General features: G+C 45.9%; 1 protein-coding gene across 2 annotated transcripts in view; it reads left to right on the top strand.

Moving 5' to 3' along the window:
• Positions 1-17,547, top strand: part of ascc3 (activating signal cointegrator 1 complex subunit 3) — a 186,751-nt gene that overhangs the window by 122,191 nt on the left and 47,013 nt on the right. For both annotated transcript variants that reach the window (XM_046302709.1, XM_046302708.1), the window contains exons 16-21: positions 6,757-6,948; positions 10,493-10,717; positions 12,383-12,502; positions 14,384-14,548; positions 15,374-15,460; positions 15,711-15,887. In XM_046302709.1, the coding sequence (XP_046158665.1) occupies positions 6,757-6,948; positions 10,493-10,717; positions 12,383-12,502; positions 14,384-14,548; positions 15,374-15,460; positions 15,711-15,887 (966 nt within the window). The remainder of the gene's footprint in view (positions 1-6,756; positions 6,949-10,492; positions 10,718-12,382; positions 12,503-14,383; positions 14,549-15,373; positions 15,461-15,710; positions 15,888-17,547) is intronic.

Genomic DNA, 17,547 nt, shown 5'->3' with positions numbered 1-17,547 from the left:
TCTGCGTGGTTGCAGTGGTGTGTCTGTCTGTCTGTCTGTCTGTCTGCGTGGTTGCAGTGGTGTGTCTGTCTGTCTGTCTGCGTGGTTGCAGTGGTGTGTCTGTCTGTCTGTTTGTCTGCGTGGTTGCAGTGGTGTGTCTGTCTGTCTGTCTGCGTGGTTGCAGTGGTGTGTGTCTGTCTGCGTGGTTGCAGCGGTGTGTGTGTGTCTGTCTGCGTGGTTGCAGTGGTGTGTGTGTCTGTCTGTCTGTCTGTCTGTCTGTCTGCGTGGTTGCAGTGGTGTGTGTGTCTGTCTGCATGGTTGCAGTGGTCTGTCTGTCTGTCTGTCTGTCTGCGTGGTTGCAGTGGTGTGTGTGTCTGTCTGCGTGGTTGCAGTGGTGTGTGTGTCTGTCTGCGTGGTTGCAGTGGTGTGTGTGTGTCTGTCTGCGTGGTTGCAGTGGTGTGTGTGTCTGTCTGCGTGGTTGCAGTGGTGTGTGTGTGTGTGTGTCTGTCGTGGTTGCAGTGGTGTGTGTGTCTGCGTGGTTGCAGTGGTGTGTGTGTGTCTAGTTGGAGCCGTGGTAGTGTGTGTGTACAGTGCTCTGACGCCTCAGGCTTGGCCGCTCCTGGATGCTTACTTTTGGAACTCTATCTTTCTCTCTCGCAAACTCACACACACACACTTAGGTATACACATCTAATACCGGGTCGGGCCCCCCTTTAGCTCCAGAACAGCCTGAATTATTTAGGGCATGTCCAGTGTTGGTGCCCACTGGAGCCACTTCTTCTTGTTTTTAGCTGATAGGAGTGGAACCTGGTGTAGCCAATCCGTGACAAGGAGTGACAAGTTGTGTGTTCCGACATGCTGTTCTGCATACCACTGTTGTAATGCACAGTTACAGTGCCTTGCGAAAGTATTCGGCCCCCTTGAACTTTGCGACCTTTTGCCACATTTCAGGCTTCAAACATAAAGATATAAAACTGTATTTTTTGTGAAGAATCAACAATAAGTGGGACACAATAATGAAGTGAAATGACATTTATTGGATATTTCAAACTTTTTTTACAAATCAAAAACGGAAAAATTGGACGTGCAAAATTATTCAGCCCCCTTAAGTTAATACTTTGTAGCGCCACCTTTTGCTGCGATTACAGCTGTAAGTCGCTTGGGGTATGTCTCTATCAGTTTTGCACATCGAGAGACTGAAAAGTTTTCCCATTCCTCCTTGCAAAACAGCTCGAGCTCAGTGAGGTTGGATGGAGAGCATTTGTGAACAGCAGTTTTCAGTTCTTTCCACAGATTCTCGATTGGATTCAGGTCTGGACTTTGACTTGGCCATTCTAACACCTGGATATGTTTATTTTTGAACCGTTCCATTGTAGATTTTGCTTTATGTTTTGGATCATTGTCTTGTTGGAAGACAAATCTCCGTCCCAGTCTCAGGTCTTTTGCAGACTCCATCAGGTTTTCTACCAGAATGGTCCTGTATTTGGCTCCATCCATCTTGCCATCAATTTTATCCATCCTCCCTGTCCCTACTGAAGAAAAGCAGGCCCAAACCATGATGCTGCCACCACCATGTTTGACAGTGGGGATGGTGTGTTCAGGGTGATGAGCTGTGTTGCTTTTACGCCAAACATAACATTTTGCATTGTTGCCAAAAAGTTCAATTTTGGTTTCATCTGATCAGAGCACCTTCTTCCACATGTTTGGTGTGTCTCCCAGGTGGCTTGTGGCAAACTTTAAACGACACTTTTTATGGATATCTTTAAGAAATGGCTTTCTTCATGCCACTCTTCCATAAAGGCCAGATTTGTGCAATATACGACTGATTGTTGTCCTATGGACAGAGTCTCCCACTTCAGCTGTAGATCTCTGCAGTTCATCCAGAGTGATCATGGGCCTCTTGACTGCATCTCTGATCAGTCTTCTCCTTGTATGAGCTGAAAGTTTAGAGGGACGGCCAGGTCTTGGTAGATTTGCAGTGGTCTGATACTCCTTCCATTTCAATATTATCGCTTGCACAGTGCTCCTTGGGATGTTTAAAGCTTGGGAAATCTTTTTGTATCCAAATCCGGCTTTAAACTTCTTCACAACAGTAACTCGGACCTGCCTGGTGTGTTCCTTGTTCTTCATGATGCTCTCTGTGCTTTTAACGGACCTCTGAGACTATCGCAGTGCAGGTGAATTTATACGGAGACTTGATTACACACAGGTGGATTGTATTTATCATCATTAGTCATTTAGGTCAACATTGGATCATTCAGAGATCCTCACTTCTGGAGAGAGTTTGCTGCACTAAAAGTAAAGGGGCAGAATAATTTTGCACGCCCAATTTTTCAGTTTTTGATTTGTTAAAAAAGTTCGAAATATCCAATAAATGTCGTTCCACTTCATGATTGTGTCCCACTTGTTGTGGATTCTTCACAAAAAAATACAGTTTTATGTCTTTATCTTTGAAGCCTGAAATGTGGCAAAAGGTCGCAAAGTTCAAGGGTGCCGAATACTTTCGCAAGGCACTGTATTTGCCTGTTTGTGGCCTGCCTGTTAGCTTGCGTGATTCTTGCCGTTTTCCTTCGACCTCACGTCAACGAGCTGTGTTCACCCACAGGACTGCCTTCCTGCGTGAAAAGCCCAGGAGGCCGGCCGTTTCTGAGATACTGAAAGCTGCACGCGTGGCACCGAATATCATACCGCGCTCAAAGTCGCTGAGGTCACTAGTTTTGCCCATTCTAAAGTTCAATTGAACAGTAACTGAATGCCTCCTTTTTTTATTTCACCTTTATTTAACCAGGTAGGCCAGTTGAGAACAAGTACGCCTGCATTATATCGCAGGCCAAGGCCACTTGACTCACTGTCTGTAGGAGCGAACCATTTTCGCGAACGGGGTGGTGTACATAATAAACTGGCCAGATAGTGTAATACCCCTATACCACATTAGCATGCATGATGTTTATTGAAAGACATTCTCCACAGGGATACTTTCTTAGACACACACTGTTGTGAGGGTTTAGTAGGTAAGGTGGTTGAGGAACATGAATGGAGAACTTGTTTAGATAAGCAGTGTATTCATTGTCTGTAAATAATAGTTTGAAGAAAAGCCTTGTTTGTGAAGAGCCACTTGTTAAAGACGTCCTTCAGGCATTTTTTTTACTTTTACTGTTGAAAAGCGATATCCTAAGTACACACACTAAAGGGTAGAAAAATATACATGTTTTGAGCACAAATGTGTTTTTTAGGCACAACTACAAAGTCCAAGGAGTAGGGCATTCAAGGAGTTTAATGGGAAACTGTGATGTCATCGGCCTCCCCCTTGCTTGAGGAACAATAGAGGGGCACTAGAGAAGAAAAGAAGGCCAACCCCCCCACTTATCATGACATACCTGGACCACCTATTGAGATGCGCCTTTTGTTAAGTAAATCAGGTGTTCAGGAAACACAGTTGGTATTTAAATTAGAGTGGGAGTCAATGTGCAATTTGGCCCATGTACTGTACACACAAACACTTTCTCTCCCTCAACCACACACACACACACACACAGACAGATGCTAGCTATAATGGGCTTTTTCCTCTGTGCTCTCTCTCTGACCTCCATTTAGTTGTCCAGTGAGAGATAAAGCTATCTGATGAGCAGGCCATTATTACTGCCTGGCCAGGTCACCACCTCACCTCTCTGCCTGTCAACACACACACATCTCAATCAGCTGTGTGTGTGTGTGTGTGTGTGTGTGTGTGTGTGTGTGTGTGTGTGTGTGTGTGTGTGTGTGTGTGTGTGTGTGTGTGTGTGTGTGTGTGTGTGTGTGTGTGTGTGTGTGTGTGTGTGTGTACGCGTGTGTGTGTACGTGCTGCATATGTCTATACTTGAAACAAGGGTAAAAATTAAATGTAGTTGCCTTCAGTTAAATTACTGATCCTTAAACTAACAGTGAAGCCGCTATTAAAACTGAAATAAAACCTCAACTTAGGGTTGCAGTGTTTTATCAGGTACTAAAGGACACTGACTGATACTGGCCCAGCAGGATCAATACAACAGCTGTTTTATAGATCTGTCTGAACGACTCTACAGATGTGTGATTATTGGGTAGTAGTCTGGACACCTTGATGGTGCCCTCTAGCAGCTGCAGTGGGGAGTTGGGTCTGAGTAAGGACACAGTCATAAAGCTTGGAGGTCGTCAGCAATGCCAAAGTACTTGTTAAAGCAATACTCCCTCTCCATCCTTCTCCCTCTCTTCTACATACCCAGGCTGTGCTGATTGGTTCTCTCTTTCCTTCCCTCCTGATTGTGTTCTCTCTCTCCTTCCCTCCTGATTGTGTTCTCTCTCTCCTTCCCTCCTGATTGTGTTCTCTCGCTCCTTCCCTCCTGATTGTGTTCTCTCTCTCCTTCCCTCCTGATTGTTCCCTCTCCTTCCCTCCTGATTGTGTTCTCTCTCTCCTTCCCTCCCACCTGATTGTGTTCCTTCCCTCCTGATTGTTCCCTCTCCTTCCTTTGTTCCCTCCTTCCCTCCTGATTGTTCCCTTCTCTCCTTCCCTCCTGATTGTTCCCTTCCCTTCCCTCCTGATTGTTCCCTCTCTCTCCTTCCCTCCTGATTGTTCCCTCTCTCCTTCCCTCCTGATTGTTCCCTCTCTCTCCTTCCCTCCTGATTGTGTTCTATCTCTCCTTCCCTCCCACCTCTGATTGTTCCCTCTCTCTCCTTCCCTCCTGATTGTTCCCTCTCTCTCCTTCCCTCCTGATTGTTCCCTCTCTCTCCTTTCCTCCTGACTGTTCCCTCTCTCTCCTTCCCTCCTGATTGTGTTCTATCTCTCCTTCCCTCCCACCTCTGATTGTTCCCTCTCTCTCCTTCCCTCCTGATTGTTCCCTTCCCCCTCCTGATTGTTCCCTCTCTCTCCTCCCACCTCTGACTGTTCCCTCTCCCCTCCCACCTTGACTGTTCCCTCCTCTCCTTCCCTCCTCCTTCCCTCCCTCCCACCTCTGACTGTTCCCTCTCTCTCCTTCCCTCCTGATAGTGTTCTCTCTCTCCTTCCCTCCCACCTCTGACTGTTCCCTCTCTCTCTCCTTCCCTCCTGATTGTGTTCTCTCTCTCCTTCCCTCCCACCTCTGATTGTTCCCTCTCCTGGTTGTTCTCCTCCTTCCCTCCTGGTTGTCCCTCCTGTCCCTCTCTCTCCTTCCCTCCCACCTCTGACTGTTCCCTCTCTCTCCTTCCCTCCTGATTGTGTTCTCTCTCTCCTTCCCTACCACCTCTGACTGTTCCCTCTCTCTCCTTCCCCTGATTGTGTTCTCTCGATCCTTCACTCCCACCTCTGACTGTTCCCTCTCTCTCCTTCCTCCTGATTGTGTTCTGTCCTTCCCTCCCACCTCTGACTGTTCCTCTTCCCTTCCCTCCTGATTGTGTTCTCTCTCTCTTCCCTCCCACCTCTGACCCCTCTCTCCACCCTCCTGATTGTGTGTTCTCTCTCTTCCCTCCCACCTCTGACTGTTCCCTTCCTCCCACCTCCTGATTGTGTTCTCTCTCTCCTTCCCTCCCACCTCTGACTGTTCCCTCTCTCTCCCTCCTGATTGTGTTCTCTCTCCCCTCCCACCTCTGATTGTTCCCTCTCTCTCCTTCCCTCCTGGTTGTTCCCTCTCTCTTCCCTCCCACCTCTGACTGTTCCCTCTCTCTCCTTCCCTCCTGATTGTTTCTCTCTCTCCTTCCCTACCACCTCTGACTGTTCCCTCTCTCTCCTTCCGTCCTGATTGTGTTCTCTCGATCCTTCACTCCCACCTCTGACTGTTCCCTCTCTCTCCTTCCCTCCTGATTGTGTTCTCTCGATCCTTCCCTCCCACCTCTGACTGTTCCCTCTCTCTCCTTCCCTCCTGATTGTGTTCTCTCTCTCCTTCCCTCCCACCTCTGACTGTTCCCTCTCTCCTTCCCTCCCACCTCTGACTGTTCCCTCTCTCTCCTTCCCTCCTTATTGTGTTCTCTCGATCCTTCCCTCCCACCTCTGACTGTTCCCTCTCTCTCCTTCCCTCCTGATAGTGTTCTCTCGATCCTTCCCTCCCACCTCTGACTGTTCCCTCTCTCTCTCCTTCCCTCCTGATTGTGTTCTCTCTGACTGTTCCCTCTCTCTCCTTCCGTCCTGATTGTGTTCTCTCGATCCTTCACTCCCACCTCTGACTGTTCCCTCTCTCTCCTTCCCTCCTGATTGTGTTCTCTCGATCCTTCCCTCCCACCTCTGACTGTTCCCTCTCTCTCTCTCCTTCCCTCCTGATTGTGTTCTCTCTCTCCTTCCCTCCCACCTCTGACTGTTCCCTCTCTCTCTCCTTCCCTCCTGATTGTGTTCTCTCTCTCCTTCCCTCCCACCTCTGACTGTTCCCTCTCTCTCTCCTTCCCTCCTGATTGTGTTCTCTCTCTCCTTCCCTCCCACCTCTGACTGTTCCCTCTCTCTCTCCTTCCCTCCTGATTGTGTTCTCTCTCTCCTTCCTTCCCTCCTGATTGTGTTCTCTCTCTCCTTCCCTCCCACCTCTGATTGTTCCCTCTCTCTCCTTCCCTCCTGGTTGTTCCCTCTCTCTCCTTCCCTCCCACCTCTGACTGTTCCCTCTCTCTCCTTCCCTCCTGATTGTGTTCTCTCTCTCCTTCCCTACCACCTCTGACTGTTCCCTCTCTCTCCTTCCCTCCTGATTGTGTTCTCTCGATCCTTCCCTCCCACCTCTGACTGTTCCCTCTCTCTCCTTCCCTCCTGATTGTGTTCTCTCGATCCTTCCCTCCCACCTCTGACTGTTCCCCCTCTTTCCTTCTCTCCCCCAGATCCAGCGTTCCAGGAACAAGCAGATGAAGGAGATGTTCCCAGATGGTTTTGGGATCCACCACGCTGGGATGCTGCGTGCTGACCGTAGCCTGATGGAGAGCATGTTCTCCAGGGGTTACCTCAAGGTTCTGTGCTGTACTGCCACACTGGCCTGGGGAGTCAACCTGCCTGCACACGCTGTCATCATCAAGGTCGGTTTGTGCGCACGCATGCGTTTCAGGTTTTGTTAGTCGCATGAACAGGATACAAATGGTATACACTGTCCAACAAAATGCTTACTTTCATTGGGTGCGTGTGCTTGTGGTAGTTTGTATGTGTGAGGGAGTTTTTCGGTCTGATTAGATGTAGGGTTGCAAAGGCTCTGAAATTTTCCATGGGAAGTCAAGCCCGGGAATTTGGGGAATTTTGCTTAAATTCATCAAAGAAGTTAGCTTATTATAATGAACCTTTTTTGTGTGATACACACAAGGCAATTCTAGGTCTTGTGGCATATTTTGGTTAAACGATCCCCAATTCAATGGAATTGCAAACCTCTGCATGCACAGTGCATTCTTCCATCACGTGCAGTAAAGTTCAACTGATTAATTGGAATGGCCGATTAATTAGGGCCGATTTCAAGTTTTCATAACAATCAGTTATCTGCATTTTTGGACACTGATCATGGCCGATTACATTGCACTCCACAAGTAGATATTTTTAAACCTGCATATTTAGTTCATATTGCCTGCTAACATTAATTTCTTTTAACTAGGGAAATTGTGTCACTTTTCTCTTGCGTTCTGTGCAACAGAGTCAGGTCAGGGTATATGCAGCAGTGTGCGTCGCCTGGCTCGTTGCGAACTATATGAGGACCATGTGGACCATGTGGTCCTTCTGTAGCTCAGTTGGTAGAGCATGGCGCTTGTAACGCCAGGGTAGTGGGTTCGATCCCGTATGGGACCACCCATACGTAGAATGTATGCACACATGACTGTAAGTCGCTTTGGATAAAAGCGTCTGCTAAATGGCATTTATTATTATTATTACATTACCATTTCTTCCTAACAAAGACCGTAATTAATTTGCCAGAATGTTACGTAATTATGACATAACAGTGAAGGTTGTGCAATGTAACAACAATATTTAGACTTAAGGATGCCACCCATTAGATACAATACGGAACGGTTACGTATTTCACTGAAAGAATAAACATTTTGTTTTTGAAATGATAGTTTCCGGATTTGACCACGGATCGTATTTCTGTGTGTTATTATATTATAATTAAGTATATGATTTGATAGAGCAGTCTGATTGAGTGGGGGTAGGCAGCAGCAGGCTTGTAAGCATTCCTTCAAACAGCACTTTCCTGCGTAGGCCAGCAGCTATAATACCTACACGTGGAAATATTGAAGCAACATCTCAAGACATCAGTCAGGAAGTTAAAGCTTGGTCGCAAATGGATCTTCCAAATAGACAATGACCCCAAGCATACTTCCAAAGTTGTGGCAAAATGTCTTAAGGACAACAAATTCAAGGTATTGGAGTGGCCATCACAAAGCCCTGACCTCAATCCCATCGAGAATTTGTGGGCGGAACTGAAAAGGCATGTGCGAGCAAGGTGGCCAAACCTGACTGTTACACCAGCTCTGTCAGGAGGAATGGGCCAAAATTCACCCAACTTATTGTGGGAAGCTTGTGGAAGGCAACCCAAAATGTTTGACCCAAGTTAAACAATTTAAAGGCAATGCTACCGAATACTAATTGAGCGGAGAGAGAGAACACAATCAGGAGGGAAGGAGAGAGAGGGAACAGTCAGAGGTGGGAGGGAAGGAGAGAGAGAACACAATCAGGAGGGAAGGAGAGAGAGGGAACAGTCAGAGGTGGGAGGGAAGGAGAGAGAGAACACAATCAGGAGGGAAGGAGAGAGAGAACACAATCAGGAGGAAAGGAGAGAGAGAACACAATCAGGAGGGAAGGAGAGAGACCCACTGGGAATGTGATGAAAGCTGAAATAAATCTTTCTCTCTACTATTATTCTAACATTTCACATTCTTAAAATAAAGTGGTGATCCTAACTGACCTAAGACATGGAATTTTTACTCGGATTAAATGTCAGGAATTGTGAAAAACTGAGTTGAATGTTTTTGGCTAAGGTGTATGTAAACTTCTGACTTCAACTCTATGTGAAGGGTCATCAAGTTATAGCAGCAATCTACCTCACCAAGTAAAGTGAGAAGAATAAGAGCCCCACATTGAAGCTGCCCAGCAACACCCGTTGGGGTGGTGTTGTCATCATGTTTGACAGTCTCCTGGAGGGAAATGAGTCTTTCCAAGAAATGGCCATATCACAATCTGCCGATATGGACAGACCCATCAAGAGGATCCTCCTGGATTATGTATTTTGGGAGAGAGTGGTAAGCAGCCTGAATCTCCTAAACCTATAGCAGTAGCCATTGCATGGATTCAGGGAGACAATGCCATCCTGTCTGATGTTCAGACTCTGCTTGCAAATGTAAGGGAAGAAATCCGTACTGCATTACCCAATTCACTGTTGCTCCAAGCAGAGGAAACTGTAGTTCTGAAATACATCAAAAAACATGAAGACTTCTGCCTGAAGCCCAAACATACAGCAGTGTTCATGTTGGACCCCAAGTACGCTGGCAAGAGCATCCTGTCTGGTGCAGAGATCAACAATGTCTATGGTTATATCCAATGCAAAAACATCACTACCGTGTCTCGCCACCTTGGCCTGGATGAGGGCAAGGCTCTTGGCCGTCTGGTGAAGTACACTTCTAAGCAAGGGCTTTGGAAAGGAGATGCAGTATGACAGTCGTGCCAACATATCTCATCAGTCACATGGTGGAAGGGACTTTGTGGATGATCTGAGGCTTTTTCCCCTGTTACCTCCATCATCCTCCAAATCCCACCAACATTAGCCACCTCAGAGCGCAACTGGTCCTTGTTTGGGAACACACACACCAAAGCACGCAACAGGCTGACCAATACAAAGGAAAAAAAAAATTGGTTGCCAAATTTGAGGCTTTTTGAACCTGACAATGAGCCATCCTCAACAAGGTTGGAAAGTGACAGTGAAGATGAGGTCTCAGAGTCTGATGTTCAAGAGGTGGACATTGAGGAGGTCCAGGGAGAAGACATCGAAGCCTGAGAGGAAGACAGTCTAGAAACTAAAGCTTTGGTTATCTATCATTTTACGTTGTTGAAAACGTTTTTGAGACATGTGATGGATCAATGGGGATCATTCAATAATCTCCTTTGTTGTTAAGTGAAATCATCCCATGTGAAGAATCAACTCATTTAATTAAAGTTCAATTCGTAAAAAAAAAAATATTTTAAAAATATTGGATAGATTTAATAATTTGCAATTATGTCTACTTATGATAAGGTAAAAGGTTTATGTTTGTCTCCATATGATATAGTAAATATATCCAATGCAAAAAACATTACATTTAATTGGTAATAATATTAATTTTGATATATTTCTGTTAATTCACATATATTCCCGTTAATTCCTATATATTCCCACAGAAAGTTTCCACCTCTGAATTTTCCCAAAATGTGCAACCCTAGATTAAGGTATGAACTTGTAAGTCTGTATCATGTGCCCTTCACTGTTAGAAGACGGTAAGTCCGTGTAGGTGTCTATACTAAAACACTCAGACGTTTGCCTCATTAGGACAGTATTATCTCTCCAAAGCCACTCATATCCGGCCTCTCTTGTTCCCGTGGTAACAACAGGGCACCCAAATCTACGATGCTAAGCGTGGTACCCTGGTGGACCTGGGCATCCTGGATGTGATGCAGATCTTCGGGCGTGCCGGGCGGCCTCAGTTTGACAAGTACGGCGAGGGCACCATCATCACGGCACATGACAAGCTGAGCCACTACCTCACCCTGCTCACGCAGCAGAACCCCATAGAGAGCCAGTTCCTAGAGACCATGGCTGACAACCTCAACGCTGAGGTAGGGACACACACGCCACCGTCAATAATGTAGCTGGGAAGGTCTTATCCACACTCACACATCTTCAGGACCTCTACGTTTTAACAATCATATCAGTGTTTCCACTGCAGTCATTTAGCTGTGGCGCTGCACCATGGCAAAATCATTGCCGCTACGCCAAAAAAATTAAAATGAAACGTCAACAAATATTTCTGCCTAGGCACACTTTGAAGATGCTAGAACAGTCCAAATGTACTTTTCCTCTGCAAACAATGTGAGTAATGAATAAAACAACTAAAACAAACCTTACCTTATAGTAAAATAGTTCTATCCAAGGTAAATATTCCTCTCAAGGCACATTGAAGTTGCGAGAGCCATACGGAGGGGAACATACATCCTGATTAGTGGTCAATGCTCAACAATTCTTAGTGCATTCACGGGACAAACAGCAGTTGTAATGGCCTTTGTTAAAAATAGGGGGATCCCAGCTCTCCATTCCTACTTTATTTCTCAACTCCTAAATATGTGCAAACTGTACCAGCTCAGCAGTCATTCTCACGATGGAGGAGAGCGGGCTCAGTGTAACACAGGGCAATTATAGGGTAACTTGGGTCACCCTAATATTTTGGAGGGAGTGGTTAAAAAAATTGTCATAAGACAGATGTAACTTTTAGTTGTTCAATAGTAGTAGCAATCAGGGAAAGGGGTTTCTGTGAGAAGTACAGACAGGTGGGTGTTACCCCGGTTAGGGTCAATTGGGGTGAAACACTAACAGGTAGGATGTGTTTATATGCACTTTTTAGGGGACGTAAAATTCATCATTATGAATGATCAGCCCAATAGGGTAAATGCAGATAGGCAACCCCATGCTTCAGCCTATTTATTTCTAGCCACGATGCTATATCAGTTGGGCTACAGGTGATCGTGCTTATTGCTAATAGCATACCTGATCATATGGACAATGCATAGGCTAGAAGCATTGTCCAAAATGTTACAAATTTACTTTTTACGTTTTATTTATTAAGGTAATTTCAGAAAATTCCCATAGTATATATGGCGCTAATAGTGGAAAATGTTAGTGTTTCACAGTATTACTTACCCACCAGTGTTGTGATTGGCTGTGATATTGGCCTATTGATTTCTCCCGCCGAAGGGGCATCGGTTGTCAAACTGGGAAAACTGTAATGACTTTGTGGCTGTTTTATCTAGTGGAGATCGCGCTGTCATTTCCTGGTTGCTAAAATGTTCAACTTTGCTCAAATTTCAGTTTGTGAGAAAACAAGCACTAAATAGTGTAGGGAATCATTGTACCATCTAAATCACATTTTCAATAACAAAAAAATATTGTTTTTACAACTGTTTGAAGCTGGTAGACCAAATGAAAGTTAACAATATTTGTCTTTAGTGTAAAGATATTTCACAGCGATCTGTGTTTGACAGCAGATGCCTAACTGGCCCCCTTCAATCATGTTCTCTTCTCATCTCCATCCAATGCCCTTTTCACAAATTAAACACAGTACAATAAGTCACCACTAGATGGCACACACCTCAAGGATTCAATGAGCACTTATTGAGAAGGAATCAATGCAGAGTGTGGAATCTCCACCAGGTGCTGCTAGGTGGCTGAAATGACTGAAGGTGAATGTGATGTTATTGATCTCTCTTTCTTTCTCCCTCTCTCTGCAGGTATCACTAGGGACTGTGACTAACGTGGAGGAAGCAGTGAGGTGGCTGAGTTACACCTACCTGTACATCCGCATGAGAGCCAACCCTCTGGCCTACGGGATCAACCACAAGGCCTACCAGGTACACACACACACACACACACACACACACACACACACACACACACACACACACACACACACACACACACACACACACACACACACACACACACACACACACACACACACACACACACACACACACACACACACACACACACACACACACACACACGTGTACACACTCGACTGTACACTCTCTTATTATCTAGCTCTCTGTGTTAGATGGACCCAGGTCTAGACCTGTACTGTAAGGAACTGGTGGTGATGGCAGGGTTAAACTGTTCTGTCTCTGTGTTAGATGGACCCAGGTCTAGAGTGGTACTGTAAGGAACTGGTGGTGATGGCAGGGTTAAACTGTTCTGTCTCTGTGTTAGATGGACCCAGGTCTGGAGTGGTACTGTAAGGAACTGGTGGTGATGGTAGGGTTAAACTGTTCTGTCTCTGTGTTAGATGGACCCAGGTCTAGAGTGGTACTGTAAGGAACTGGTGGTGATGGTAGGGTTAAACTGTTCTGTCTCTGTGTTAGATGGACCCAGGTCTGGCGTGGTACTGTAAGGAACTGGTGGTGATGGCAGGGTTAAACTGTTCTGTCTCTGTGTTAGATGGACCCAGGTCTGGAGTGGTATTGTAAGGAACTGGTGGATGATGGCAGGGTTAAACTGTTCTGTCTCTGTGTTAGATGGACTCAGGTCTGGAGTGGTACTGTAAGGAACTGGTGGTGATGGCAGGGTTAAACTGTTCTGTCTCTGTGTTAGATGGACTCAGGTCTGGAGTGGTACTATAAGGAACTGGTGGATGATGACAGGGTTAAACTGTTCTGTCTCTGTGTTAGATGGACTCAGGTCTGGAGTGGTACTATAAGGAACTAGTGGATGATGGCAGGGTTAAACTGTTCTGTCTCTGTGTTAGATGGACTCAGGTCTGGAGTGGTACTATAAGGAACTGGTGGTGATGACAGGGTTAAACTGTTCTGTCTCTGTGTTAGATGGACTCAGGTCTGGAGTGGTACTATAAGGAACTAGTGGATGATGGCAGGGTTAAACTGTTCTGTCTCTGTGTTAGATGGACCCAGGTCTAGAGTGGTACTATAAGGAACTGGTGGTGATGACAGGGTTAAACTGTTCCGTCTCTGTGTTAGATGGACTCAGGTCAGGAGTGGTACTATAAGGAACTGGTGGTGATGACAGGGTTAAACTGTTCTGTGTTAGATGGACCCAGGTCTAGAGTGGTACTATAAGGAACTGGTGGATGATGGCAGGGTTAAACTGTTCTGTCTCTGTGTTAGATGGACCCAGGTCTAGAGTGGTACTATAAGGAACTGGTGGATGATGGCAGGGTTAAACTGTTCTGTCTCTGTGTTAGATGGACTCAGGTCTGGAGTGGTACTATAAGGAACTGGTGGTGATGGCAGGGTTAAACTGTTCTGTCTCTGTGTTAGATGGACTCAGGTCTAGAGTGGTACTATAAGGAACTGGTGGATGATGGCAGGGTTAAACTGTTCTGTCTCTGTGTTAGATGGACTCAGGTCTGGAGTGGTACTAAAAGGAACTGGTGGATGATGGCAGGGTTAAACTGTTCTGTCTCTGTGTTAGATGGACTCAGGTCTGGAGTGGTACTATAAGGAACTGGTGGTGATGGCAGGGTTAAACTGTTCTGTCTCTGTGTTAGATGGACTCAGGTCTGGAGTGATACTGTAAGGAACTGGTGGATGATGGCAGGGTTAAACTGTTCTGTCTCTGTGTTAGATGGACCCAGGTCTGGAGCTGTATCGTAAGGAACTGGTGGTGATGGTAGGGTTAAACTGTTCTGTCTCTGTGTTAGATGGACCCAGGTCTGGAGCTGTATCATAAGGAACTGGTGGTGATGGTAGGGTTAAACTGTTCTGTCTCTGTGTTAGATGGACCCAGGTCTGGAGCTGTATCGTAAGGAACTGGTGGTGATGGCAGCCAGGAAGCTGGACAAGGCCAGGATGATCCGCTTCGAGGAGAGGACAGGATACTTCGCCTCCACTGACCTGGGCAGAACCGCCAGTCACTTCTATATCAAATACAACACCATGGAGGTACACCAGAGTTCCTGTACTATGTTGTAGAGTACACTGAGTGTACAAAACATTAAGAACACCTGCTCTTTCCATGACATACAGTACCAGTCAAAGGTTTGAACACAGCTATTGATTCAAGGTTTTTTCCTGTTTTCTACATTGTAGAATAATAGTGAAGACATCAAAACTATGAAATAACACATGGAATCATGTAGTAACCAAAAAAGTGTTCAACAAAGCAAAATATATTTTAGAATCTTCAAAGTAGCAAGTCTTTGCCTTGATGACAGGTTTGCAAACTCTTGGCATTCTATCAACCAGCTTCATAAGGTAGTCACCTGGAATGCATTTCAATTAACATGGGCCAGCATCCCTGTGGAAAGCTTTCATCATCTTGTGGAGTCCATGCCCCGACATATTGAGGCTGCAACTCAACATCAGAAAGGTGTTCCTCGTGCTTGGTTTACTCCAATGTATTATATTATTGTAACCGGGTGTATATATATATGGGGCGGCAGGGTAGCCTAGTGGTTAGAGCGTTGGACTAGTAACCGGAAGGTTGCAAGTTCAAACCCCCGAGCTGACAAGGTACAAATCTGTCGTTCTGCCCCTGAACAGGCAGTTAACCCACTGTTCCTAGGCCGTCATTGAAAATAAGAATTTGTTCTTAACTGACTTGCCTGGTAAAATAAATATATACACTTCTATGTAGGTGTAATATGGCATGGTAATATCTACAAATAAACTCATCATGAATGATGGTACAGTAACATGCAATATACAACTAGATAACGGCTGTTCCTTATGTCATGTTTGTGTTTGTCCACCTCCTCCTCCATGCAGACGTTCAACGAGCTGTTCAACTCCCAGAAGACAGAGGCTGACATCCTCAGCATCGTCTCCAAGGCCGAGGAGTTTGAACAGGTCAAGGTGAGAGGTCACAGGTCACACTGAGAGGTCACTCATCACACATTATCGACTGCTGCGGGACACCTGCTAAACAAGGTCTTGAAATAGTTTGAGTACCCAGGTGGAAAGAATCCTGACTGTGTGTGTGTGTGTGTGTGTGTGTGTGTGTGTGTGTGTGTGTGTGTGTGTGTGTGTGTGTGTGTGTGTGTGTGTGTGTGTGTGTGTGTGTGTGTGTGTGTGTGTGTGTGTGTGTGTGTGTGTGTTTTTCAAGGTGCGTGATGAGGAGATGGAGGAACTAGAGCAGATGCTGTGTAACTACTGTGAGCTGCCTGCTGCAGGCGGAGTGGAGAACGGATACGGCAAGATCAACATCCTACTGCAGACCTACATCGGCCGGGGAGAGGTGGACAGCTTCTCCCTCATCTCAGACCTGTCCTACGTAGCACAGGTGGGTTACAGGCACAGCACCACACACACACACTACACACATACAGTGGGGCAAAAAAGTATTTAGTCAGCCACCAATTGTGCAAGTTCTCCCACTTAAAAAGATGAGAGGCCTGTCATTTTCATCATAGGTACAATTAAACTTTGACAGACAAAATTTGATTTTTTTGTGATTTTCTTGATTTTTTTTCTCATTTTGTCTGTCATAGTTGAAGTGTACCTATAATGAAACTTACAGGCCTCTCCCATCTTTTTAAGTGGGAGAACTTGCACAATTGGTGGCTGACTGAATACTTTTTTGCCCCACTATGCTCTTTCTCCATCTGTTTCTCACACACACACACACACACACACACACACACACACACACACACACACACACACACACACACACACACACACACACACACACACACACACACACACACACACACACACACACACACACACACACACACACACACACACACTCATACAAATTGAACCATACCTGAAGAAACTTCAACATGTGTACATACTCTGCTTCTACCCCAAACTGAGCAAGCCTAGCCCCTCTGAGGGGTCCAGCTGTACCCCAGTGTCCCCTGCCAGACTCCCTTACCCCAACACATGCAGCCCCTGCCTAGACTTCCCCTTCCCTCAGTCAGCAGCACATGCCGTCCGCATCCTAGAGCAGAATGTTTCAATCATACTGGTGTACTGATGGGGGTTTAGAAAGAGTGTCTTAACGAATCATATCATACACATCCATAAACGGGTTTCCTGTTTGTACCAGCATCTCCATTGTTTCAGAGGGATCATGAGGCTTTCATGAACTGTCACAGTTAATCTGCCATGCCGGCATCTCTGCATTATGCTCTTTATGAAAATCAAATGCTTTGATATATCTGATGGAAAGTAATATGTTTGGCTGGTGCATATTTCACAGTGACTGATAGCCTGGAATCTTTTTTTGCATTTGGAGCCCCCATCCCACATCCCATCCCCTCTTCCCATCCTCTGCTGAACCCATCTATCCATGGTTTTCCACAGTAACTGATTCCATGTGGCTGAATATTTGGAATTGTTCACAGCAAATTCCCTCTTTGCTCCTATTTTGCCCGATTTCAGATGTGCAGCCGGTTTGATGGCTGTGGCCGGGAGGCAGGCAGCCATAGTGGAATAGAGGGGATCTGATGGTTAATCCAGACTGAGGACTGATAGGTCCTGTTGCCGTATGATACTGCCACTACACATCAACAAAGACACACACACATAAGCACAGAGATGAAGTTGCATACATACATATAGGTGGGCACACTCACAACCACTGGCAGACTCACCATCTCTCGCTCTCACACACACGCACACACACACTGACAGAGGCTAACTCCCTGTCTCTCATGCATACAGACACACTCCTCAATTGCTTTAGCAACTGGATGATAGATAGAGCTGTTCTGCAGGCCTGTGCACTTGACCGCAGGACACCAGGAGTTCTCCTGAGAGAGTAGATTATTGTACATGAGCGCTGAGAGACCTGAGACCACAGTTGAACTGTGTTTACTGCATGCTCTTAAAGACACACGGACACAGAAGAACTGGAGAAGGATGGCAGCTTAATCATGAAGTTAGTTCCAACCAGGGAGATTATTGAGATTGACTATGTTGGTGCTGTGACT

The sequence above is a fragment of the Oncorhynchus gorbuscha genome, linkage group LG15 (assembly GCF_021184085.1).
Source record: "Oncorhynchus gorbuscha isolate QuinsamMale2020 ecotype Even-year linkage group LG15, OgorEven_v1.0, whole genome shotgun sequence".
Lineage (NCBI taxonomy): Eukaryota > Metazoa > Chordata > Actinopteri > Salmoniformes > Salmonidae > Oncorhynchus > Oncorhynchus gorbuscha.
The sequence above is the reverse complement of the archived record's forward strand: the minus strand, read 5'-3'. Positions and strand labels throughout refer to the sequence as shown.